The sequence below is a fragment of the Dermochelys coriacea genome, chromosome 7 (genome assembly GCF_009764565.3).
Source record: "Dermochelys coriacea isolate rDerCor1 chromosome 7, rDerCor1.pri.v4, whole genome shotgun sequence".
Lineage (NCBI taxonomy): Eukaryota > Metazoa > Chordata > Testudines > Dermochelyidae > Dermochelys > Dermochelys coriacea.
The window spans coordinates 109,678,743-109,704,929 of record NC_050074.1 but is presented as its reverse complement, the minus strand read 5'-3'; the positions used below and the strand labels follow the sequence as shown (position 1 = coordinate 109,704,929).

General features: G+C 41.9%; 1 protein-coding gene across 1 annotated transcript; it reads left to right on the top strand.

The window, feature by feature from the left end:
* The first annotated feature begins 313 nt into the window (after nt 1-313).
* Nucleotides 314-26,080, top strand: BAG3 (BAG cochaperone 3). The gene is made up of 4 exons (XM_038411610.2): nt 314-765; nt 18,860-19,216; nt 21,202-21,588; nt 24,786-26,080. Exons 1-4 carry the CDS (start codon nt 589-591, stop codon nt 25,554-25,556), a joined length of 1,692 nt encoding a protein of 563 aa, XP_038267538.1. The 5' UTR covers nt 314-588; the 3' UTR covers nt 25,557-26,080.
* The last annotated feature ends 107 nt before the right edge of the window (nt 26,081-26,187 follow it).

The window sequence follows — 26,187 nt, the reverse complement described above, 5'->3', positions numbered from 1 at the left end:
GCCGGCAAGGCTCTGGCTGTCCGGGGGGCAAAAAGATTCCTGCTTCGGGCCCCCAACAGGTCAGCGCCACCTCTGCCAAAGCCCCTGATCAGGCTTGTGCTGGGCCCTGTTTAATGGCAGAATTTACGAGCCAGGCCCCAGAGGAAAGGATGGGATGTAAACAGCTGCAAACCCACGAATAAGAAGTTACCAGCGTGGGGAAAGCCTCTGCGCCCCGGGCTCGGTCCCAGCGCCCCCAGAGAGCGCAGCAGGCGGGGCGGCCAGTGGCTTTGGCGGCGCACGACGCGCATTAACGCCAGCGAGGGTGACTCGAGCAGCCTCTCCCCGCCCGGCCGCCGCAACCAAGTGGGGCTCGACACAACCAGAAGTTTCCAGCCGAGCCGGCCGGTTGCTCCGTCCCTCCGCCTCTTTCTCCTCCCCGCCGTTCAGCTCCTCCCCCGCCTGGCCCCTTCGCAGCTATTTCCAGACACTTCCAGCCCCTTCGCTGCCCCCTCCCTCCGCCCATTGATTGATAAAGGTGCCGGCCTGGCCGGCTTCCCCGCCTGACGCTCCAGGGCGCTGCACGGCGGCCGCTGCGGGAGCCGGAGCATGAGCGCCGCCGCTCACTCGCCCGTGGTGCAGATGGAGGGCAGCGCCGAGCGAGAGCCCCTGCCGCCGGGCTGGGAGGTGAAGATCGACCCGCAGACCGGCTGGCCCTTCTTCGTGGATCACAACCGCCGCACCACCACCTGGAGCGACCCGCGGCTGCTGGCGGAGCCGTACAAGGTGCCCGCTGGGGAGCCACGGTGGGGCGGCGGGGGCTCCGCGCCGGGAACTTCCGGCGTGAAGGGCCCGGAGCTTGTCCTCTGCGCAGCGCCGGGCACGGCAGGGGGCGGGGCGGGGCGGGGCGGGGCAGAGCGGGGGGGGGGGCGTGAAGGGACGGGCTGCTGAGCCTTCTCTCGGTACATGGTCATTGTGGAGGGGGCCCCCCTCTCGTTGGGGAACCCCCCTCCTCTCGGTACATGTCAATTGCGGGGGGGGCAGCCTCCCCCCTGGTACATGGAAAATGGGGTGGGGGGGAGGCGCAGCCGAGCCTCCCCTCGATACATGGTGAAGGGAGGGAGGCAACAGGCCCTCCCCTCAGTACATGGCAAATTCGGGGAGGGGGAGCAGCCGTCCCTCCCCTCCCTACATGGCAAATGTGGCGGGGGGCTCGGCCAGCTGGCCCTCCTCTTGGCACATGCTAATTTCCGGGGGGAGATCGAGGGGCAGTGGCAGAGCCGCCTGCCCTCTCCTCAGTACAGGGTGGTGGGGGGGGGGGGGGTGAGGGGCAGTGGCAGGGCCATCTGCCCTCTTCTCTCCTCAGTACATGGCAATGCAGTGAGGCCAGGAGCTGCCTTTTGTCTCTGACGCATTGCAGTCCTTTTTTTGTGCATTAAATCATTTGATACCTTAGCCCTGTAATGTTTATTTAAAGTTGGTTAAGTCTACTCAGCCTGCCTGGGGAGACACAAACTCTGATCTATTTTTCAGATGTGTATAGTTTAAACAATGGACATCGCTAAAAAAACCTTCCTCTCAAGGTTTTTCCCCCCCCCCCCCCCCCCTTACTAACTGTCTCAGTAATTTTGCTCTCTGGTTTTGTTTTGTTTTAAAGCATGCTTACGGGAAACCCATCTCTCACTCCAAATATGTCCATGTAAAGAGAAGTAGCTGAGAGGTAGAGAGCAGTCATGATTTTTCTAGGTGCCCTCATAAATGGATCTTTAAAGTAAACCTGTCTTAGTTTAAAAAAATGCTGGATTTATGGTGTCCCTACATTTAATCAAAATTAGTGGTTTTTGTTAGATTTAGGCAATAACCAGCAGAGAAGGAGCTGGAAACTCCCTAGATGAACTAGGAAGTTTTTTAGAGCCTAGTGGAAAATAAGAGTATATTGTCAGATGTTTGTTTACTTTGTTTTAATTTCTGGTATGCTAAACTTTGTCCCTGCCTTTCTTTTTGAAACCATATTACTGATGGCCATAAAACATTACTGTCATAGGACTGGTTTCAGAGTAGCAGCTTGTATTCGCAAAAAGAAAAGCAGTACTTGTGGCACCTTAGAGACTAACAAATTTATTTGAGCATAAGCTTTCGTGAGCTACAGCTCACTTCAGAAGTGAGTCTTTTCTTTTTGTCATAGGACTAACACAGGTCCCAATTCTGCTATCTTTACACCCTGAGTTCCAGGCCTACATAGAAGAGGGCCTTACAGAACTCTGCAGCACGTCAGAGGGAAGAAAGCTCCCGATACAATATGGAAGGTCCTGTTCAGGCCAGTGCTGAAAGAAGTTTGGGTGAGCTCTGTGGTTCTGTATAGTGGACTGGTAGTCTGAACACCTGTTGCTTCAGCTGCGAGGGAAGGTTCCTGACACTTTAGAAATCAGCTAAAACTTCCAACTGTTGCCTTAAAAATGGTGCAGTGCTGGTGGTCTGAGGTTTGCGAAGGGAGCAGGTTATTGTAGAGCCCCAAAGCGGTTAGATCATCAGGACAACATTCAGTTCAAACAACCCTGCAGGTAACTATTGTTTCACCATTTTATCAGCACACTGGAAGGACTTGGGGCCTGTTAGTGGACAGTATTGTTGTCTGTGTTGATATATAAGCAAAAGCCCACTGTAACAACATTTATTTGTTTTTGAATTATATTTGAAATGCATGTAAAATAGACAATTCTGTAGAGGTCTGGAGTGCATTTTTATAAATCCACCCATGCAAAGTGATTTTTTTTTTTTTTGACTAATGATGACAACCATTTTTTGTGCAATTCTGACACTTGTAACCTTATTCATTAATGTAAATTTTGTAGCTTCAAACACTAAATGTAACAGGGAATACTCTTTTAAATTCCTCAGTTTTAGAATGATAATTGAATAAAATTTGTTATTACTCATTTTGTGAATGCAGGTCACAATTGAGAACTCAGGGTACAAGCAATGCAGTATGTAAGGGAAGCCAGAGGGACTGATTTTTTTTTCTCACACTGGTTTGTATCAGGAGTAACTCCACAGAAGTCAATTGAATTACATCGGTATAGAATCATTGTGAAAGGAGATTTTCTGTATTTAATCCAGATTTTACAAAACAGTTTTTCATTTCTATTTTCATTTTTGTAAATGTTCTTCTCAAATGCTTTGATAGGCACTGTTTAACTTAATGACAAAGTAAATTATGTAATTTTGGTGCTATGGTGAAGATCTCAGAAAAATATAAATCAGTCAGTATTAAACAAATACTATATAAACCGCTTTAGTTCATCTTCAGACAGATTGTCTGCATAGTGTAATGGGGTCCCAGACAGGATTGACACTACTATAAACAAATAATAAATATTGATAAATGTTTTAGGTAACCATAATAGTTTCTTGAAGAGTAAAGAGTGCAATTTTTTAATGACCTCTTATAAATTTGCCATCTCTTGGGAAATTAACAAATGTCTTCTCTAATTTGTTTAAGATAAAAAGTCAGATTTAAGATGCTTTTGATAATCATCTGAAAACAGGAAAATTTTGAATTCTAATGGATCAGAGTTCTTCCTTTGTGATTGAAACAAAATAAATTCCAGCCTTATCTGATGTGAAATCTGTAGTAATGGAAAGTAACTCCTTTCCTGCCAGGCTTTAGGGATTATTTTACAAATCAGTTTGGAAGTAGTTTGAAGGGAAAATGTACACACTTCGATATAAAAAGAAGAAACAATTGCACCTACCTTTGAAGAGATATTATGAAATAAATGTTCCTAATAGGAAACTTGGAAAATACTCTCAAAAACAGGCATTTATATGAACTGCTTATCAAGGTAAAGGTTAGTGCTTCCTGAGAAGGAAAGGAAAATGGTTGATTTAATGCTCTATTCTGTTACTGACAACAGACACAAACTCCAGTTGATTTCAATACAAGTTTTGCATGAATGCCCTGATAGGGCCCTTGGAGTTTGGGCCTGAATTAGAATCACCTATTCAAATTAGGGGGCGGATTCTGGCACCTTCACTCTGGTTTAAGTAGCATTATGTTTCACTAGTAGTCCTATTGACTTCATTGGAAGTATTTGTGGAGTAAGGTCATAAAGATTTTAAATTCTGGCCCTCAAGAGATGTTGTGTGTCCCTAAATAAGAATTCTGAGTTGTCAAATTTGCTACTTAATTGGCATACTTTAACAAAGAACAAATAATTAATCTCTGGCTTCACATTCAACTGTAAATACAAAAATATTTCTGAAGGGGCATTAATTATGATTCGTGTGTTAATGAATGACTGAGATTAGATTTTGTATGCAGTCAAGAGGAGGAATGCTTTCAAACAGCTTCCTTGTTTTCTCCCTCATTTACCTAGTACAATTCAAACAGAAGAACAAGTTTTGTTTTGATCTCAAGGATGAGCTGAGGAGTATAAGAGCTAAAATATTCATTCTTTACCCTGCTATACTTGGGATAATTCAAAAGAGACAAAATGTTTTCTGAGATTTCAGTAATGCCCTGTTCTTTTGGAAAGCTCATAAACGCAGTCAGTGAAACCACTGACTGTGGACCACCCTGGTATTGATGCTAAAACACCAGTTTAAAATTATCCACATCCTCTTGATAATTCTTCCCTTTGAGTGACCTGTGCAGTGAAATTAATTTAAAGGACTACAGCAGTAAAATGGAACACAAAGTGAGAAGTCATTTTCTAGCTACTAATAATCTTTGAGAGACCATCAGTGATAATGAAGCCCCCTTATTTCTGTCATGTTGGGCATGATTCTCCTTTCATTTATTCTGGTTTTACACTGGTGTTACTTCATTGATTTCAATGGAGTACTAGACCTATTATCCCTTAAACCCCTAATCAAAGCCCCATTTAAGTCAATGGAATCAGGCCCTCAATTACCAGTTAACTGTGGAGTACAATACATTGCAGCAACCACGGGAAGATGTTCTGGTTATTTTTGTTATTTACTTTGTCCTCTTCCCCCATATATATGAAGAACAGACACAATATGTTTATGCAGTTTATTAGGTTTTGTGGGAGGAGTGGTGATTTTAGGTAAGTCTCTCAACTTTAACAGTTTATGGCCCAGTTATTTGTATGGAATCATGGAATTTGTATGAAATGGAATGTCAGAATGGATTACGGACATTGTCCGGAGATAAAGGAGTATAAAATTTCCAACTAGACTGAAGTGAACAGAAGTAATGTTTTTGGTAATGACTGAAAAGCCTTTAGAATATGAAGGCAAGTTCTTTAATAGTTATTTTCTCCCAGGCTACTAACTACTAATTTATTGAATGACTTGCTGGCACTTTCAATATTGTGGACCACATAACTTACTACATTTCTATTAGAGAAGTGTTTTCCAACAAATATCATTGCTTTTCCTTTAGTTTCTTTGTTAATAACCATGTTCCCTTGGGCATGTGTGTCATTTGTTTTCCTGAGTAATTAATGTCATAACTTAGCATGGCTTTTGCCAAGATTATTTGAAATGGTGGGTCGGTCTACTAAGTTGTTCAGTGGGAGCCCCCGAACTTTTGAGAATGGAAATGGACCAAATTTAGCTGGGGAGGATGGCTTCAGGGAAGGGCTCGAATGGTTTCAGGAAAGGGAACACATCGACAAGGCTTAAATAAGTATTAACTAATGTCCCACTCGTATATATTCTTTTTACATGGTCTATTCCCCTTTGATGTTTATTCTAACTAAAGATGGGTCACAGGTGTTAACTGCAGAGAGAGATTCACTGAATAGATGTGATGGTGATCAATGGCTCAGAGGCATAGTAGGTTGGGGATCGTGGCTGCCTTCACAGCTGTGAATCCCTAGACTCCTCATAGAATCATAAAATATCAGGGTTGGAAGGGACCTCAGGAGGTCATCTAGTCCAGCCCCCTGCTCAAAGCAGGACCAATCCCCAACTAAATCATCCCAGCCAGGGCTTTGTCAAGCCTGACCTTAAAAACTTCTAAGGAAGGAGATTCCACCACCTCCCTAGGTAACGCATTCCAGTGTTTCACCATCCTCCTAGTGAAAAAGTTTTTCCTAATAGCCAACCTAAACCTCCCCCACTGCAACTTGAGACCATTACTTCTCGTTCTGTCATCTCTACCACTGAGAACAGTCTAGATCCATCCTCTTTGGAACCCCCCTTCAGGTAGTTGAAAGCAGCTATCAAATCCCCCGTCATTCTTCTCTTCTGCAGACTAAACAATCCCAGGTCCCTCAGCCTCTCCTCATAAGTCATGTGTTCCAGTCCCCTAATCATTTTTGTTGCCCTCCGTTGGATGTTTTACAATTTCTCTACATCCTTCTTGTACTGTGGGCCCCAAACTGGACACAGTACTCCAGATGAGGCCTCACCAATGTCAAATAGAGGGGAAGGATCATGTCCCTCGATCTGCTGGCAATGCCCCTACTTATACATCCCAAAATGCCATTGGCCTTCTTGGCAACAAGGGCACACTGTTGACTCATATCCAGCTTCTCGTCCACTGTAACCCCTAGGTCCTCTTCTGCAGAACCACTGCCTAGCCATTCGGCCCCTAGTCTGTAGCCGTGCATGGGATTCTTCCGTCCTGAGTGCAGGACTCTGCACTTGTCCTTGTTGAACCCCATCAAATTTCTTTTGGCCCAATCCTCTAATTTGTCTAGGTCCCTCTGTATCCTATCCCTACCCTCCAGCGTATCTACCTGTCCTCCCAGTTTAGTGTCATCTGCAAACTTGCTGAGGGTGCAGTCCACACCATCCTCCAGATCATTAATGAAGATATTGAACAAAACCGGCCCGAGGACTGACACTTGGGGCACTTCACTTGATACCGGCTGCCAACTACCCGATGATCTAGCCAGCTTTCTATCCACCTTATAGTCCATTCGTCCAGCCCATACTACTTTAACTTACTGGCAAGAATACTGTGGGAGACTGTGTCAAAAGCTTTGCTAAAGTCAAGGAACAGCACGTCCACGGCTCTCCCCTCATCCACAGAGCCAGTTATCTCCTCATAGAAGGCAATTAGATTACTTGTCATTGGTGAATCCATGCTGATTGTTCCTGATCACTTTCCTCTCCTCTAAGTGCTTCAAAATTGATTCCTTGAGGACCTGCTTCATGATTTTTCCAGGGACTGAGGTGAGGCTGACTGGCCTGTAGTTCCCAGGATCCTCCTTCTTCCCTTTTTTAAAGATGGGCCCTACATTAGCCTTTTTCCAGTCGTCCGGGACCTCCCCCGATCGCCATGAGTTTTCAAAGATAATCCTGTCGCATTGAATGGCATCTGCCATGAAAGTAACACTTCTGAAAGTGGCCCTTCTAGCAAAGATCTCACATCATTGGACAATGCCGATTGCTTTGAAGTGATGCAAACAAACTGTCCGCATTGCTTAGAAAGACCGACAGGTGTATGCAGCTATCCCCCAAGTGCTTGAATTACAAAAGTCTCCCACCCCACCACTATAATTCATTTCTGACTGTATTTACATTTGTCCCTTCAATTCCTCATCAAACTCCAATCTTGGTTCACTAGACCCACTCATGGGTGGCTTTTTCAAAAATGCTTAACATTGAACTAACCCTTCTCCCATTCAAGTCAATGGTAAAATTCCCACTGACTCAAATAAGAGAAGAATTTGGCCAGTGGTAAACAGTTTTGAAAATCCCACCCACTGGTTCTGCTTCTCTATTACCTTGCACCTCATACCATCTCTTACTCCAGTCAAGGTAAGTGCACAGTGGTTGTAACATGCTACCAGATTTTATTTTGCAAACATTTTACACTCGGTTTGCACTGGTGTGAGTGACTACACAAGGCAGTGGAGAATTAGGGCAATCAAGGTCCACAGCTTCACACTTCCGTGGGCATAGAAGCTGTATTTTTTTTTTTAAACTCCCTAAATTATACATTTTGGAACTGGATTAGTAGTGATACACCCTCTTACCTACAGGTGGAGGAAAGATTTGTGCCAGTGTTCCTCCTAGTGAGGAGTCTTGTCTTTAACACCTACAACTGATGCACAAGCATGACTGTTCATTATGCCCATGTGATAAATAGCATTGCATTTGATTAGACAATAGTAAACCAGGTGTAGAAAAGTTTGGGCTGGAAGGGACCTTGTGAGATTAGTCTATCGTCTCACGCTGAGGCAGGACCGAGTATACCTAGACCGTCCCTGACATTCCTATGTTTCTTTCAGACATAGATACCTATCGGAAATGAGTTTCAATGGACTAACAGTACCATTCTTCTATGTTGTGAACCCCACTTCACTCCTCATCTGTGGCATCAGTACTACATTCTTGCCCTGTTTTTACCCCAAATTACACCTCCTAATTCTGCTTCCAAAGAAAATATAAAAATAAAAGGGGCTGCAAGCCCGAGAGGTGGCTAAAGAGAGGTTTTTTTGCAACTGATGCTAGGGAAATCTTATCAGTAAATAGGGTGCGGCATAACAAGTGTTTTTACAGTGTGGAAAAATAATCTATGTGGATGAAATGCTATTTTAGGAAGTGATGCCAGAGGACTACCCTATGCACAATTAAATCAAGATGAAAATTCAGGCAGCAGAAATGTCTTGTGAAGTGAATGACTGACTGATCACTTGTTCGCTATTTGCTTTCCTTTCATGAGTGGCAGCATGTTGCTGCTGCTTGAGATTCATACCATCACCTGTGCTCTGAGTTCATGGGACACAGCCAGTATTTGGAGTACAGAAGACAGACTGGCCACCTGCTGCTTAGGGGAAAATCACGTAATGAACAGAAGTAGCTTGGTATAGCACGTTGTCATTAGGATCCTTGGCAAGATAACTCCTGTTGGCAGATTTCAGAGTAGCAGCCGTGTTAGTCTGTATTCGCAAAAAGAAAAGGAGGACTTGTGGCACCTTAGAGACTAACAAATTTATTTGAGCATCTGATGAAGTGAGCTGTAGCTCACGAAAGCTTATGCTCAAATAAATGTTAGTCTCTAAGGTGCCACAAGTACTCCTTTTCTTTTTCCTGTTGGCAGAGTCTTAGTAGGCTTTACTTCAAGTTTATCCCTCATAGAGACCTTCTCTCTTTGTGGATGTCATTGTTTTCTCAGAACATGTTCAATTCAGCCCAACTGATGCAATCTTCATGCGGGCCAACTTCTACTTATTGACATAAAGGGCAAGTGTCTTCATGTTTTGTGGAAGGCCAGGATGTGATAGGCTAAGAGGAATCTGCTTGGTGAGCAAGAAAATTATAGCTGGCACCTTGGAGACTAACACATTTATTTGAGCATAAGCTTTCGTGAGCTACAGCTTCGATGAAGTGAGCTGTAGCTCACGAAAGCTTATGCTCAAATAAATGTGTTAGTCTCTAAGGTGCCACAAATACTCCTTTTCTTTTTGCGAATACAGACTAACACGGCTGCTACTCTGAAACAAAATTATAGCTATAATTCATAAAACAAGATTAGGTCATAGTACAGCCAAGTTGTGACTTCACAGCTAGAAACATGGATCTCTGCTTTTGAACTATATAGAACTTACTCGTGGTTGGATTCTTTCCTTGCTTTTTTTGGTCCTCATCAGCATATTGTCACTATCCATCAGACAGAGTATGCATTAATGGAATACTTACAAGGTATATATTAACTACTTTGGTTAACAGAAAAACAAACCATAAGCCTTATTTGCCTGCACATGTGAAAGGCATGAAATAAAACCCCAGCACTAAACAAATAAAACATCAAAAGCAAGCAGCCTGTTGTATAAATAGTGATGTGACAGATTAGATGCCTTATTAAGACAAGTTCATGAGACTAAATATGTTCATGAGTTATCCTATCTTTCTTCAGTCATTAGTTAATGATGCCTCACTCAATATGTATGAACACTGACTGTAAGTGAGTGAGATAATATGAATATGAAAATCCTGAGTAGGTGAACTTCTGAATTACAGCAGTAGAAGCAGTATGGTCCAGTGGATTGAGCACTGGACTGGGACCTAGGAGATGGTAATTCTGAACTTAAGTGGCTATATGACCTTGGTGAAGTCAACTAACCTCTCTGCCCCTCTTACCCATCTTTGTAAAATGCTCTGAGAACTATGAATAAAAAGCACTTTGTAAGTACTTATTATTAATCCACAGAAACATAGCATCGTTGAGGGAACTGGTTAGACTAAAGCTTTTCATTAATGTTTTAAGTAAATTACTGTTGACCAGTAGTGCCTAAACTTTTCCTTTGTGCGGGCTGGCCCAGGCCCTACCGCACCCCTTAGGGTGGCATACCCCACAGTTTGGGAACCATTGGTATAAACAGTCTGGGGTGTGCTGATTTTTACTTTTAATAAAGCCTCTTAACACTGATTAGTTAGCTAGCTAGATCAATTGTTACCCATTTTGGGGGGGAAAATATTGGTTTGGGTAACTGACTGCCTGCCCTCCTGGAATTCAGAATTTTTTGAGTTGCAGACACTTTTGGCTTCCTATAAAGTAAAATATTCTCATGTAAATGGAACTGGTGCATCCTCCTTAGTTCAGAAATATGAGCTACTATTATTATCATATAATGACACTTCTGTTTGAAAGTCACTTCTTCTGTTTGAAAGTGGAATAGATATGTGCAAAGAATACTAGGTTACTAAAATGTCTCAATCAATTTTGGCAGGCACTTTTCAGTTTATTTTATGGTGTTCTCCTGACCTGTGGGACTCCTTGCTCCCTGAAAACAGATCCTGCAACTCTCGCTCATGTGAAGTGGAGCTTAATCTTGCCTTCATGGACTTCAGTGGTTGCAGAGTCAAATCCATAGCCTCCCTGAAGCCAGTGGTGAGGGTTACCAGAGTGAATTCAAGTTCTGCAAAATAACTTAAAACTTCCTCCTTTGGTGACCCTATAAAAGAAATCCCAATGGTTTCTGTGAATGTTCATATAACACAGGCACATACATTTTCCCCTTAGTGTCTGTCTGTTTCGATCTCTCTGTAAGAGCTATGGAAAAGCTACGTATTATAATTAATATGTAAATCTTAGACAGTCTCTCTTCTTTGGTTAGTGTAATTATACTGAACACAGCTTAAGAAAATGTTACTGGCCATGTGTTCTGCAAGAAGCAAAAATGTTGCTTTTCAACTTTTTTTTCTGTAGATCCTTGTAGTATTGTACATTTTGGAGTTCAGTCCTACTGTTCTTACTCATGCAAATTGTTTCCGATTTAAGAGACCTACTGTAATGACATGCATTATAGTTTGCATCCAGCATGTTCTGGACAATTTCAACATCTGTTGATAGAACAATATGGAAGAGTTAGGAGTGACTGAAAGCTCAGGCATGACCTCAGGATTTGACTATTTACAATAATTTTGGCCTCTGAGGAATGCCTGAACAGTCAGCTCGATGTGTTGGCCTTACCTCATCCTCCAGGAAGAGAATGCTTGTGTGCACGGGCTGTCGTCATAAGGATTCCTTCCCTTTCATCATGCCCTGCTTGCTGAGGGAACTCATTTAAAAGCTGTGAAAGGTTGAGAATCTTGATGTCACTTCTGACCTTACCTTCCTCATCGGAAGCCAAGAGTAGGCTGTGGTGCCATGAAGCATTTGTGCTGGCTGCACTTTTGTTTGTCCTGGTGATGACCTCACAACAGCAGCATATGCTCTCTTTGCCAAGAGGTGTGATAATTGTAATTGCCCTTTAGCAGAGCTACGAGCACTATGCATCTCTTTCACTTGCAGCTTGTTTGAAATGCAGCCACACATTTTCCTCCCTGATTCGTGCAAGCATAATATGATCAGATTGCTCAATGTCTTTAATGTGGTTGCCTATAAAGTGGTGGACTGGCTTTAAATTGCCACTGTTGATTTTAAAGCCATTTATGATGTAGGCTATATTTAAAATCTCTGAAACACTTTCTGAAAGGTTTCTGCATTCACATTCCACCTGCTTTTCAGGTCCCTTCCATCACATAGAAGAGAACAGATGATCAGGTTTATCCTATGCCTTTAAGACCACTGTTGGACCTTACTTTTTAACCTTCCCTTTTATTCATTTATCTTGGACTCCTCTATTTTTAGTTCTGAGATGATTTTATTTTAATTATAATGTTAGTTTTTTTTAAAGTACTAAATGTTAATCTGCCCATCCACTACTGGGGATGGGGACTTTATCAATATTATTATGATTAAAAAATATTTGCATACTCTGTGGCACATTTTACCTTTGTAGCAGCGAGATGAGGGAGAGTTTCCTTTTAGTCCATTATGCAGCATTGGTGCATAGGACTTGGATTTCTGCTTGCTTTATTTGAACTAGGAGGGTCATCGACTAAGTTTTTAATCTCATTGTATTTTGTTTAAACATTTCTTTTTATACCTGTGTCTTGAGTATGGACTCTGGCCTGTGTAAATATCTGGGTTCAGACATTGTTTATTGTAAGGCAAATAGCACATAAGAACTGAATATAAAAAGTACTGGTAAGCATGACTTCTTCCTAAGCTGCACCCTGAGACTGAACATTCTTTAGAGGGGTTCCCATGCTCTCACCTTCATGGTACTATAGTGAAAATTCTGTGGTTGCTAATTCCCCTTCTCTTCCCCCATCCCAGTATCCTAGCTGTGATGTCGTTCTTTTTATATGCTAGAAGATTCCTGTGTGTGAGATGAGAAACTTCAGCCTTTTGTGCATAGCACTGTGAGTTACAATTTCAGAAGATCCCTTTTGGCCTAAAAACCCAGTTATTGAAATCTCTGATCTTTTAAGATGTGCACTTACTATGATTTTGAACAATAATTAAGGATATGATTCTATCATGGATTCCATGACTTTCTGGGACCTCCGTGACTTCTTTTGAGGCAGCCCCAGGGCCGCCAGAACTGCTGACCAGCAGTCAGCCCCCAGGCCTGCTGGAGCTGCGATCCTAGAGTGGCTGGGGTTGGGTCAGCCACCCTGGGGCTGGAGCAGCTGCAAGCTCCAGCAGTGCTCTTTGTCTCCTCTTCTTCCCCCCCCCCCCATCCCCCGCCAGCATATTTTTAGTAAAGTCAGGGACAGATCATGGGCTTCTGTGAATTTTTGTTTGTTGCCCGCTACCTGTCCCTGACTTACTAAAAATACCCATGACAGAATCTAACCTTAACCATAATAAAAGGCCAACTGTGCAATGGAACCAAAATCAGTTTGCAATTATTTAATTTTAAAAAGCCTGTGCTCTTTCTGGGATAGTGTCTTCACTCCCTCTGGATAGATTTTAAAGATGTTTTTTACATACTTATAGATTTATTTTTATGTTTAAGGACTTCTCTTTTCACTAGGAAAACCATTTATTTCTAGAGATTCTGAATTAGAGGAATAATCAAGAATCTGATAAATTTCACATTATCATTTAGATCTCATCTTATTTCAATCTATGCTAAGGCCCAAACATCAATGAGAGAACAGAATTGGACCTAAAAGTAAGTACTTCGGGGCAGATTGTTCTATCAGCAGACTGAGGTCATGAAAATTCAGCTGCATCATTGTTCCCTTCCCCATACTGCACAAAAGCCTTTCTGTAGAGATGACTTAGATCCAGGTTATCAGGTGTGGAGTGGACAGATGTCAGCAAATCATTTCACCTCTCACCCTCCCCTCTACCAACCCTGCAGTAAATTCCCTTCCCCCCCCCCCGCCATTAATATTATGAAAGGCTATGGAGTTGTCACGTAGCATGAATTCTGGGGGCATCAGAGAGGACAGGAGAGTCCACAGTAGCCTACTTTCAATGAAGCTTTGCTACTATTGGGCCATTACAGGCAGAAAGCCAGGGCAGGGGCTGAAAATTCAACACTGATGGTCCTTAAGAAAACAGCAGCTGTGAAAAGAATAGATGCAAACAGATTTTGGGTCCCTTGTATATCTGGGGTGAAACCAAGGCTCTGCTGAAGTCAATGACAGAACTCCTATTGACTACAGCAGCGAAATGATGTCACCACTGGACTTTATGGTTCAAAGTGGCAACAGATGCTCATCTCAAAAGAATAAATATTTATTAATATTTTGAGTTTTTAAGTGGAAGAATCCTTTCAAATTGTAATTCAATTGAAATAAATGAGAGTTGGTACTTAGCACCTTCCAGGAGTGCTCAGACTCTTGTAGGATTGGGCCCTTAAACTAGTATCCATACCTGTTATTAGACCACTGAAAATCTAGAAGAGCTATCTCATCCTTCTCTTCGAAGTGCCTTTGCCTACAAAATTTACATGGAAAGATCTTGCATAAAGGACTGTTTAAAATTCTCCTCCATTACTCTGGATGTGAGATTGCACTGGCAATCATAGACCCTGAATGGAGGACCAAAACTTGACATGTTGTAAGGGCTGATCTGCAGTTACGATTTTAGCAGCATAGATATTTTGGAAAGGAGTGTGATTTTTGTTGTTGTTTTTTTTTTGTTTACGAACATAGTTATGCTTATTTTGCTTCACAAAACCACAATAAACTATACTGGTATAAGCATTTTTATACCAGTAGAGCTGTATCTACACTAGGTTGGGTTTTTTTTCTCCATTTTAAGGATGCCAGCTTAGTTAAAGCAGCAAACTTAAGCATAGACAAGGCGTTATTAACCCAAGGCCATGCTAAGCAACCGAATTAGCTGGTTGCTGATATCACAAACCATGCAAAGAGGTTTCAGAAGACCACAGGGAAAAGGAAGTGGTTTTTTTTTTTAATGTAAATCCATGTTTATTTTTATATGAAAAGAAAGGTGTTAACTATGTTTGCATCAGGAACAATAGCTTCAGACCAAAATCAGCCACCTGTATTGTAAGTGATCTTCCAGTATTTCTAGTTAGTTCAAGAAAAGATCATTTACAGTTTGCTTGTACTTTAATGCTTAAAAAAAGAAATTGAGTGGTTATTTACATGCTCCTGCTGTTTAAAATATTATAGCAATGTGTGTATCCTTTGTTTTGACTGCTGAGAATTACTACCATTTAAAAATCACAAATCAGTAATAAGGTTTTAAAATGCTTTCTGTAATCCATTTTAAAAAAAAAAATTAATGCACTCAGTTTGATTTCTAGATGTTGTACAAATATTAAGCCTCCTAACACCCCTGAGACAGGAAATTGTTTTATAGATGGGGAAACTTGTAAAGGATGAAGGGAAGTGACTTTGTGACACACAAATCAGTGGCAGTTGGAAAACAAGTTACATCAATAAGATTGTGATTGCAGCTAGTTACATAGATTTCTTAGTGATGCATCATACATTACATTTTACTTTATTATTATTTGAGGTGCAGTTGCAAGGGCAAGACAGAAGCATAGGGGGAGATGAGGAGTGGGGAGGTGATGAAATGATAGGGATAAAATGAGGGAGGGGAAGAGAAGCTGGACTGAAGAGAAGATGCTGCAGCTGTGTCACTGTAGCACTTTAGTGTAGAAACTCCCTATGCTGATGGGAGGGTTGTTTCTCACATCCGTTTGCGTAATCCAGCTCCCTAAGAGGTGGTAGCTAGCTCAGTGGAAGAATTCTTCCTTTGACCAGTCACTATCTAAGGTGGGGATTAGGTCAGCAGTTACAAGTCCCGAGACTTGTATGTGGATTTTTCATACCCTTGAGAGATGTAGCTATGCAATGGAAGTTTCCAATGTGGACCAACCCAGTGTTACCGACTAGTAAATTTAAATTAGTATAAATTAAATGTTAAAAAGAATAATCAGGATTATAAAAAATAGTTGTAATTGGATGACCTTCCTTATATTTGATCTGTGTAATTAAAAATTCATGCTACTTCTGGAGGCAGAGGGGGACAGAGAATTTTGTTGCTTTAGTGGAAGGTGCTCAGATACTACAGTGATGAAGGCCATATAAACACCTTCATAGATACATGCATGTAGAAAGACAAATACCTAGCTACAGTTTTTATAATTGACCATTTAAGAGAATTTGAGTACAGGGACTAACTACATTTATAATTTTCCAAAGGATGTATTTATATTTATTTACAGCTGTAAGTATAATGACAGATTACAGGAGTACAGTTCATACTGTTCTGTTTAAGGTGGTGTCAATGGTTCCATTATAAACCCTATTTTCAGGGTTTATAAGTGTGCTATAAATCTTGGCATTTTAAAAAAAAAAAACACACAAACACGCCTCTCAGCCTCTTCGTTGTTGGGCTAGTTGTTTTACATTTCCAACCAGGGTCTGAGCTGTGAGGCAGGATTTGTCAGATAGCTGAAATGGTTCACAAATTTAGGCAGTCTAAAGCGCCTGAAAATAAAACAACGAGTCCAGTGGCACCTTAAAGGCTAACAGATATATTTGAGCATAAGCTTTCGTGGGTAAAAACCACCGGACTGTTTGTTTTTGTGGATACAGACTAACACGACTACCCGCTGATACTTGAAAATAAAATGTGGAGGGCCCTAACATGATCATAAAGGATGAGATAAATCCTATGGAGTGTGGTAGTGATAGAAGAAACCTTCACAAGGATTCACCTCGTTCCAGATTGCTCTGTTGGAGGTTGGAATTGAGGTTGCAAGGCCCACCCTCAAACCTAGCAGGCTTCTGAGATTCCAAGGAAGATTTTGCCTCTGTACCGGCCCCTAGCAGCTTCCTGATACGATGTGTTAATTGGAGCTTTGCCAATAGGGACGGCCTTGCCATAGATATTCCATGGGAAAGATCCAGTACAGCTTCAGGAGACATCTTGTTTGGGGTCCTCCTGGCCCATCCAGGCTCTAACCTCTCCATAGCACTGATCTTATACCCTGTGGGTCATGTTCTACAAGGTCCACAGGAGGAAAGGACAATATCACAGAGGTGGACAGATCGCCCCTTCCACACTAGTGTGGGGAAATCTGCACATGAGTCATCCCAGCTGGGTAGTATAATTCAGGCAGACATATCTAGCTACCCATAGATCTCTCTCTATGGCAGCATTTCTCAGACTGTGGCTCAGGACCCCAAAGTGGGTCATGACCCCATTAAAATGGGGTCACCAGGGCTGGCTTAGACTTACTGGGGCACAGGGCTGAAGCAGAAGCCCGAGTCCTACTGTCTGGGGCCAAAGCTGAAGACCGGGGTCAAAGCCAAGTCCAAAGGCTCCAGCCCTGGGTTGTAGAGCTCAGGTTACAGGCTCCTTGCCTGGGGCTGAAGCCCTTGGGCTTTGCCACCCCTGTCCTGGGTGGGTGGGGGGCTCAGGCTTCAGTCCCCCTTCCCAGGGTCATGTACTAATTTTTATTGTCAGAAGGGGGTCACGGTGCAATGAAGCTTGAGAACCCCTCCTCTGTAGAAGGGAATTTTCTTCAGAAGGATTGTGTAGAGCAGCTGTTGCAAATCAGGCATCGAATCTAATGACTCAGCCTAATCAGCAAGGTGTTTCTTCCGAGCACTGAATCATCTATCTTCCTGACTGCTAGGCAGCATGGTTGGCTTCACTCACTTGGCAGAAACTCTGCTTTGCACATGGTTTCAGTTGCCACTTGCTAACTGTTCTTGATTTTTCAGGTAAATTCAGTTTGCCAACATAAGCATATGTCCCTCCAGTGCCTAGAGGGGAGTTGCTGCCAGTAGCTTTAATTGTATGCTAACCTAAAGTTATTTTTCTCTGAAAACTTTCTTGGCCCAGTGTTCCTTTCTGACTTCAGTGGAGTTTCTCTTAATTTACACCAGTGAAAGAAAATCCAGGCTCTCTGACTTGAGCCCCTTCCCTCCTGGAAGCACTTCATATATGTGGTCCCATTAACTTTGTTAAAACAATAGAATTTATTCTCTGCAATTTTATAGCTTGCTGAGTTTCTTCAGTACTCTTTGTTTTAAGGAGACACTGGCATATGGGAGGCTCACTCAGTATCTGATTAGAAATTAATTAATTTTCATTTAGTGAATTGGTCTGCTTATATATGACCATGCTACATACCTAAGTAATTTTTCTGATTACAACACTTAATACTATGATAGAAGTGTTAGAAATCCTATTATGTCCTCTTATTAAACTCTCCCTTTACTGAATAATGACATTATCCTCTTGTGTAGTAGAGAGCTTGTTATATGATCTTACTCAAATACATCTGGAACTTGGCCCTTAGGAGGACCTCAAAATAGAATGACAGTTGCAGGAAGAACTTTATTAGAGGACTTATGAGGGATCTTGGTACAAACCACTTCCATCTTATGCAGAGTATTAGTATAAGCATAATCCAGCACCATAGATATTTATCTTCCATTACCTTTGTTAGATTTCCTTTTGGTATCCTCCGTTTATTATTCTAGTCTTTTGTTATTCTCACCTTAGCAGCTATTGCAACTGAATCACATTTAGCTGAAAGCAGATACATTTTTTCAGTATCCAGCATCAAGAGCACTCTTTTAATAGCCAGTGGAAAGAACAATAATGACAAACATTGCTTTTCTGATAATCTCCTGTTTTCTTGAGAATTTCTTTGTCTACAAAAGGTCTTGATTCTAAAAGGTGCTGAGGGATCTCTTTCTGATCTCGCACTGTTGTAAATCAGACACATCTCCACTGAAGTCAGTGAAGTTACGCTAGTATAAAGCTTCTGTGTGTCAGATCAGAATTACAATCATGAAATGTGAAAAATGTGGATATGTTTAAGCTGAAAGTTGCTGTCTATGAGAAGTGAAAACTTCAAAAATATCCCTAGACAAATAATTTGTTCATCTTTTTTCCCTGCTGCACACAATTCTGAATGATTAGCAGCTGTGGTTATCCTCTGCATTAGAATGTGATACCAGTTGCTCATGCAAAGGAATTTAATTAGAAATAAAGGTAATTTTAAAGTTCTGACATACAGTTCTTTCATTACTTTAAAGATGGAGGTTTAAGGTTACTTGTTCTTATGAGTTGCATTCGTCCTAACTTTTCCCACGTGGTGTTTTTAATTTTTAGGAGGGCCAGTCATCAGCAAATGGTCCTTCTCAGGATACTCCAAGGCAACCACAAGTAAGAGAAGGCAGCATGGGATACCCTCAACTTCGTGCTGGCTACATCCCTATTCCAGTTATCCATGAAGGTGCTGAGAACAGACAGCAGCATCCGCATTACTCTGTTCATCAACCTGGCATGCAACGATACAAAGCAGAAACTGTTCCCACCACAAAGCGGGCACAGTCACCTTTAAGGGGGACTTATGCCCACTCAGAATCCCCTGCTAGAGGACCAGCTGAAGCTGCTCAGACAGATAAACAATGTGGACAGACAACAGCAGCTGCAACAGCCCAAACTCCAGCCTCACATGGGCCTGAGGTAACTTGACAGTAGTGCTGGGGTGTGTTTTGGATTACTCTCCAACAATTGTGACCTAAAATGGCATTACTGCTGATTTATCCCTCAAAAGTCCAGTATTACCATAGAATTACATTTCCCCCCCCAAATACTTTTGAAGTATTAATACAAACACAAAAATGTACTTTCAGTGATTCTGCTAAGTCACTTCACTGTAAATGTTTACATTTTCTCTAGCATCACAGAGTCTCACTCACAAATGACTGTGCAGAAAGAATTGCACATAGATTGATTCTGTCTCTTGTCTCAGAAACAGAGGCACGTAGAGCCCGATTCTCCTCTCACACTGGTTGACTTAATGGAGTTATTCCTGATTTGCACCAGTGTAAATGAGAGCAGAACTGAGCCTATGGTGTCCTTTGACATAACTATGAAACAACATAAGTGGAAAAAGCTAAAAACAAACCAAACCTGACAAAAAATAAAGGCTGTTAATAAATGAGACCATTTTAGAATCCATCAAACTGAACTATTTGCAGCTGAATATTTTTAAAGTGCATATTATTTTTAAATGTATGTCATTTGAATTTGTTTTTAAAAAAGCTTTAAAGATGAACTGAAAAATAATTTTCTGCCTATGCCCTTTACTAATTTGTTACTATATATTCATAATCAAAGATTTTTCATAAAAAAGATTCTGCTTGCTTTGTGTATCAGAAGTACCAGGACTTGGTTTCCTATTTTCTTTGGAGAGTTGGAGTTGAGATAATATCCTCACAACAGCCTGAAATCTGAGCTTGAGTTTTCCCAGCCCTGAGTTGAGTGGGGAGTGAATGTTGAATTTGAGCCATATTACATCTTTTAACTGAGTTTGTACTCAAATAGTGGCAGGATTCACTCTAAATATGATTGGCCCATACACCACATGATTTTAAAATTCTGCTAGCCACTGTCTCGGCTAACGGTGTGTTGTCCCTGAAGCCCAGGGAGGCACAAGATAAAAGAATGAACCAGCTACTGGGTTTTGGGGGTTTTTTTTGTTTGTTTGTTTTGTTCAGTATGGCCAGAACCCCTAAGCCATATTTGTGTAACCACTTTGGCCAGTCCTCTTTCCTCTCAGTACTTTGTGCATTGCCCCATGTAATGTTGATGCCACTCTATGTGCATGTCTTCCAAGCAGTATCCCTTATTGAAACACTTTGGGTCAACTGTCCAGATTCTCAGAATTCCTTGATACAAACGGTAGTTGGTAGGGATACACAAAAACAGTGTGGCTACAAACTAAAGTGTGTTACCTGTAACGAGAGAAGGCAACTGTGCCTTTAAGTGTGATGTAGCCAAGGCCTTATTTTCCTAAAATATCCAGCTAGTGCAGCTCCACCGATAGTACCAATAGTGGAAGCACTGATGTAGACAAGGTGCCACCAGCATTTTAACTATCATGTTACTTAGACTCATTCTGAGCAGTGTTCAGACAACAGTGGATTAAAATGCTAAAACCACATTAGTATTGCTACCACCAGTGGAGCTACACCACTGGGAAATTAAGAAAGTCATTCTAGCATTCACACCCCTATCCTAACAAGATACAAAACCACAGGAAGAAGTCCTAGTGTGGCAAAGGCAACATTGTTTGTGATTGTGGGACTCCCCCCCCCCTTTGTTTGCTTAACTTTTTGCCCCACATCTAACCAGTTTAAACAAGAACAAAGTTTCAGATGGAGTCTGATTAAATGTCCCCTCCCTCGTCAGGGAATGTTGCAGCTCAGGTTTCACCTATTACAGTGATGCTTTCTCACTAGTTCTGCAGTTGTCCAGCAGGTCCCCTAGCAAAAGCCGGGAAACCAAATCCTGATGTGCAGTCAGATTCCACCACTACTCCCCTGTGTCTCTCCCCCTTTTTGGGGGGTGGGGGAGAAACAAATGTTGAGGCTGCCCTTACAACATATTAATAAAATTAAACATGTGAAACAGTTAATGCTAATTAATAATCTTTGTTTTTACAGCAACCTCAGTCTCCTACAACTTCTGACTCACAGTCAGTTTCCCCTCAGTCATCAGGTAGACCCAGTGCAGGAAGCCACCAGGTCCGTCGAGGTTATATTCCAATTCCTGTGATCCATGAGGAAAAAGGCCTCAGGCAACCACCACAAGTATATCATCAGGCACAGAAGACACACTTCCCTGCCCAGCAAAGTGATTACCATGTCCATCAACCAGTGTATCACAAAATTCAAGCAGATGAGCGAGAGCCCAAACCAGCACGAGAGCAGTCCCCATTCAGAATGTCTCAGAAGGGTTCGTCAAGTCGTGAAAGTTCACCAGCCAGAGTTACCACTCAGATACAGTCCCCAGTTCCCATCAGAGCACAGACAGTTGTGGACAGACCCCAGGTATGCGGGAAGATCAGAAAAATCTGATTTTTCTATAGTGATTGTGCTTTGTGTTAAGAAAGTTAAAGATTGGGATTATACTAATAAGCACATAGAATTTCACAAACATAATTCCAGCATCATATCCTCAGATCATGTAAATCCAGTATACACCAGCTGAGGACCTGGCCTTCAGTATTGTTGTTGACAGTGCCACCATGTAACTGAGGCACTATATTCTCATCAAAGCTAGCATTTCACACAATAGGGTGCTAAAGTCCTCATTCTCAAATGGGAAACTGTCAAAATTAGAGATTAAGTGAAGAAGAAAAGTTCAGGGATACTCTAAATCAATTCTGATTAAAACCCAGAACCTAATTCTCTTTTCACTTGCACCCTATGTAAATCTCAGTCAGTGGTATAAGGGAAGTATACATTAGCGGAGAATCAGGCCCCTGGGTTTATAGTAACAATGCAACTTTGTCTCGTTCATCATTGATTACAGCAGCAAATCCAGAAAGTAACTATGATTTTTCATGATGAAAGGGGATTGGTAAAATCTACTCTACAGTCTGTTTCTACTAACGTACTGTACTTTCTCACTAAACTTGATTCATTCAGGGACAATGTGTCCAATTCTGCAATTTGTTCGACTATGAAATTCCACCGTACAGACAGTAATTTTCTATAATGTAGTCCTGTGTCTAGTATCCTAGACAAATTCTAAATATAATACTACTTAGTGCTTGTCATCCAAAAGATTTCACAACATGGTACGTTCACTAATTAAGAATCACAGCTTTAGTGAAGTGGGTATTATAATATCCATTGTACAGATGGGTAAACTCACATAGCAAGACACAGGACTAGAAACTAGGAGTGCTGACCAAGATTAGCACTTACTAGACTACAGTGCTTTTTACATGCCTTTTCTGAAGCATAGTCACATGAGAGTCAGAGTGGTGTATGATTTAGTGAAGGGGGTACTATATTTTGATTAGACGCATTTACTGAAAAGAGCTGTATTTGTTTGATTTACAGTCAGCCATTCTGGAATGGTACTGGGGGGTTAAATTCTGCCCTCAGATACAGTTGCTCACAATATCTGAATATAGAATTAGGCCACTTGTACAGATCTGAATATAATTAACATGTAAAATAATATTAAGCTTCCTATGGACGTCACAAAGCAAGGACATTTAGAGTTGATATGACTTCAGTATTAAACAAAGATTGACGTATTCTAGGATTTCCATCACTTAAATCTGTAAGATAACCCTAAACCTCTCAAAGATGCACTTTTCCCATTGAATTCAAAGGGAACAGAATTAAGTCAACTCTCAGTCCTTTTGAAAATCCCACCTAGAACATGAACAAAATAGTTAAAAGGGGTTGGGGAAAGCAAAATCCAGAGTTAATGAAATGTAAGTTTCACAGCTTGCGGTTTTTTTTTTTTTTTTTAAAGAGCCAAACCTTAAGGCACTTAATTAGATTTTATCCAGTCTTTACTCATGCAAAAATACTATCCTCTGTGCATATCAGCTCTGAAATTTGGCCTATTTACTTAGGTACCCTACATCAATATTTAAACACCTAACTTTAGGCACCTATATCCAAAATAATTAGTCTAAGTGACTTTCCCAATGCCACATCATGAATCAGTGAAGGAAATGGGAAAAGAACTCTGGCTCTCGTGACCCCCAATCCTGTGTCCAGACCACAAAGCCTTTCTACCTTTGTTTTTTATGGCAATACGTTGTAATTTGTTTTGATGCCCTTTTGTCTCATTCTGACAATTCCGTGACTTTCCACTTTTCTGCAGCAGCTGCACCAGGCAGGCATCGGCTGCTGCTGGGGCAGTTTCAGGCCACCGCACCCCCACCAGTAGAGGTTGGGCCTGGGAGGGGGCCAGGGGTTGGGGCTTTGGATGGGGTGAGGCAGGCTCTGGGTGGCGCTTACCTGGAGGGCTCCCCAGAAGCAGTGACATCCCCCTCACTCAGCTGCTAGGCAGAGACATGGCCAGGCAGCTCTGCGTGCTGCCTCTGCCCAGAGCACTGGCTTCACAGCTCCCATTGGCTGGGAACCACAGCCAATGGGAGCTGCAGGGGCAATGCCTGCAGGTGGAGGCAATGCGCAGAGCTGCCTGGCCATGCCTCCGCCTAGGAGCTGAGTGAGGGGGATGTCACTGCTTCTAGGGAGCCCCCCAGGTAAGCACCACCCAGAGCCTGCCTCACATTGTCCTGTATCCTTGCCCCCTCCCACACAAACTCTGCTGCTGCTGGGGTGGGGACGCGCGGACACAGGTAGGGAGCCTGCCAGCCCCACTAACCCACCCCTCCACCAGCACGGGTCCTGGGGTGTGTGATGCTACCTGGCTGCTCTTCCCCAGCTCCTACAAGGCCCCCGGGCAGTGCCCCCCAAGTTTTAGTCATGGATATTTTTGTCTGGGACAGGTCACAGTTCATGATTTTTTGTTGACTGCCCATGACGTGTCTCTGACTTTTACTCAAAGTACCCATGACTAAAACATAGCCTTAATTATAGTATACGAGCTTACTTATTTCTTGTGGATGAGATCCACCATATTCCTTCCTGCCCTTGGCACATCCCCCCCAGACCCTATGCCTAGTTGAGATTAGGGGGCAGATGCAGGGCCCAGATCTTGCAGAATGGATAAGGGGACTCTGTGCTGGCCTATTGCAGTCCATGTCTGGTCCCAGTACATCTCCTGAATGATGCAAAGGGGCTGGATCTCAGTAGGAGAACAAATCTCCCAATAAAAAGACCAAGTTAAAGCTAATAGATTTTGGAAATAGTCTTAGGTTGGTAATGGCAATGTTTGCAAATCTGGATTTTACCAGTGCTAGTTGTCTATTAAGAAGTTGGTGTTAATACTAATATTTTTAAGCAGCATCTTTCAATTAAGCCTCAGTATGATGGAAAAGATTTGAGACCTAGATTTTTCCAAAGGGACTAATGATTTTTAGGTGCCTGAGTTTTTTGGATACCTGACCTGAGACACCTTAAAAAGGCCTGATTTTTCAGAGCATTGGTGCTCAGCACGTTCTGAAAATCAGGCCTGTTTAAGGTGTCTCAAATTGAGTAGCCAAAATCACTAGTCACTTTTAAAAATCTTTTGACCTGAAAATTGTAATTTTTGTTTACAAATGAAGTAGCATTGTTTTCATGTCTCAGAATAATAAACTTTCCTCCTTCAGGTTTCTCTGCAACAAATCCCACCCCAAGAAACACTACATGAAAGCATACCTGAAAACAAGGCAAGTCCATCAGGAACTGAGATGTCTTCATCTTATATCCCAATTCAAGTCATTCACAAAGAACCAGATTCTAAACCACTACCACAGAAACCTCCACCCGCTGCAGAAAAGGTTGATGAAAAGGTTGATAAAACGATTCCCTGTCCTGCTAAAAGTGCACATCCAGAAGAGAGGCTTGCTTCTGAAGAAACTTCACCACAGAAGATGATGGATGTGGAAGAGACACAGAAGCATCCTGGTGTCTTGAAAGTGGAAGCAATTCTAGAGAATGTTCAAATGCTTGAACAGGCAGTTGATTCTTTCAAAGGCAAGAAAAATGACAAAAAATACTTGATGATTGAAGAGTATTTGACCAAAGAGTTGCTAGCCCTAGATTCAGTGGACCCTGAGGGTCGTGCAGATGTGCGCCAGGCCAGGAGAGATGGTGTAAGGAAGGTTCAGAATATTTTGGAAAGACTTGAACAGAAAGCAGAAGATGTCCCAGAAGTAGTTCATGTTTATGGACTTCAGTCAACCTTGATGGAGAATAATAAGCCACCACAGGAAATCATGGAGACTGATCCTGTGGCGGACAAAACCAGGAAAGATACAAGTAATGAAGATGCCAAAGAGGAAACCAAAATGGAAACACATCAACCTGAAACTAAGAAAGAAGTATTTACCAATCTTGCCAGCACAACAAACACAGTTAATAACCCAACTGAACCATAGCCACATGCTGAACTTTAAAGCTCTCAGACTTTATAACTAGAAATGTGTTAAGTGAATTTTAAGTTGCATGCATTTAAGAAGCTTTTCATCAATTGGTTTTTAAATCAACATAGCAGCTTGGGACACACACTTGCGGGGGGAAGAGGCTATAAAGAAAATGATGCTTTTATCCTATATTCTTACACTTTATAAAGAGACATGTTTCAAGAACGAATCTTGTTCTTAAGATACTTTTGTGCCAGCTGGATGCAAAAAATGCCTCTGGGTTAACATTGATACATGTTGTATTTTAATGTTTCTTCTGCAGGTAATTTTTGTAAAATCAAAGCCCTGCCTCACCAGAATACCAAACCCTTCTACAGATGTAGCCACCCTAGCAAGAATATTTTATTTTTAATGTTCACAAATGGGCACTTTAAGTAAAGATACATAGAAAGTGTGCAAGAAATTGTAGAGCTATTTATATGTGTGAAATACTTCAGTGCTATATTTTAAAAGGGAAATAAAATAATATAGAAATCTGACTTAGTCTTTTGGTTTATAAACTAGAAAGCTGAGTATTTGCTGTCTAAAAATAGATATTTTTAAAATCCTATTCTGGTTTAGATAATGTCTGCTTACACCTGCTTTC

What these genes read in the sequence shown, in the direction of transcription:
- BAG3 (XM_038411610.2), top strand. Translation starts at nt 589, where the DNA reads ATGAGCGCCGCCGCTCACTCGCCCGTGGTGCAGATGGAGGGCAGCGCC. An exon ending in TGCTGGCGGAGCCGTACAAG is followed by an intron (nt 766 to 18,859) that starts GTGCCCGCTGGG and finishes TTTAATTTTTAG; the next exon opens with GAGGGCCAGTCATCAGCAAA. An exon ending in CAGCCTCACATGGGCCTGAG is followed by an intron (nt 19,217 to 21,201) that starts GTAACTTGACAG and finishes TTGTTTTTACAG; the next exon opens with CAACCTCAGTCTCCTACAAC.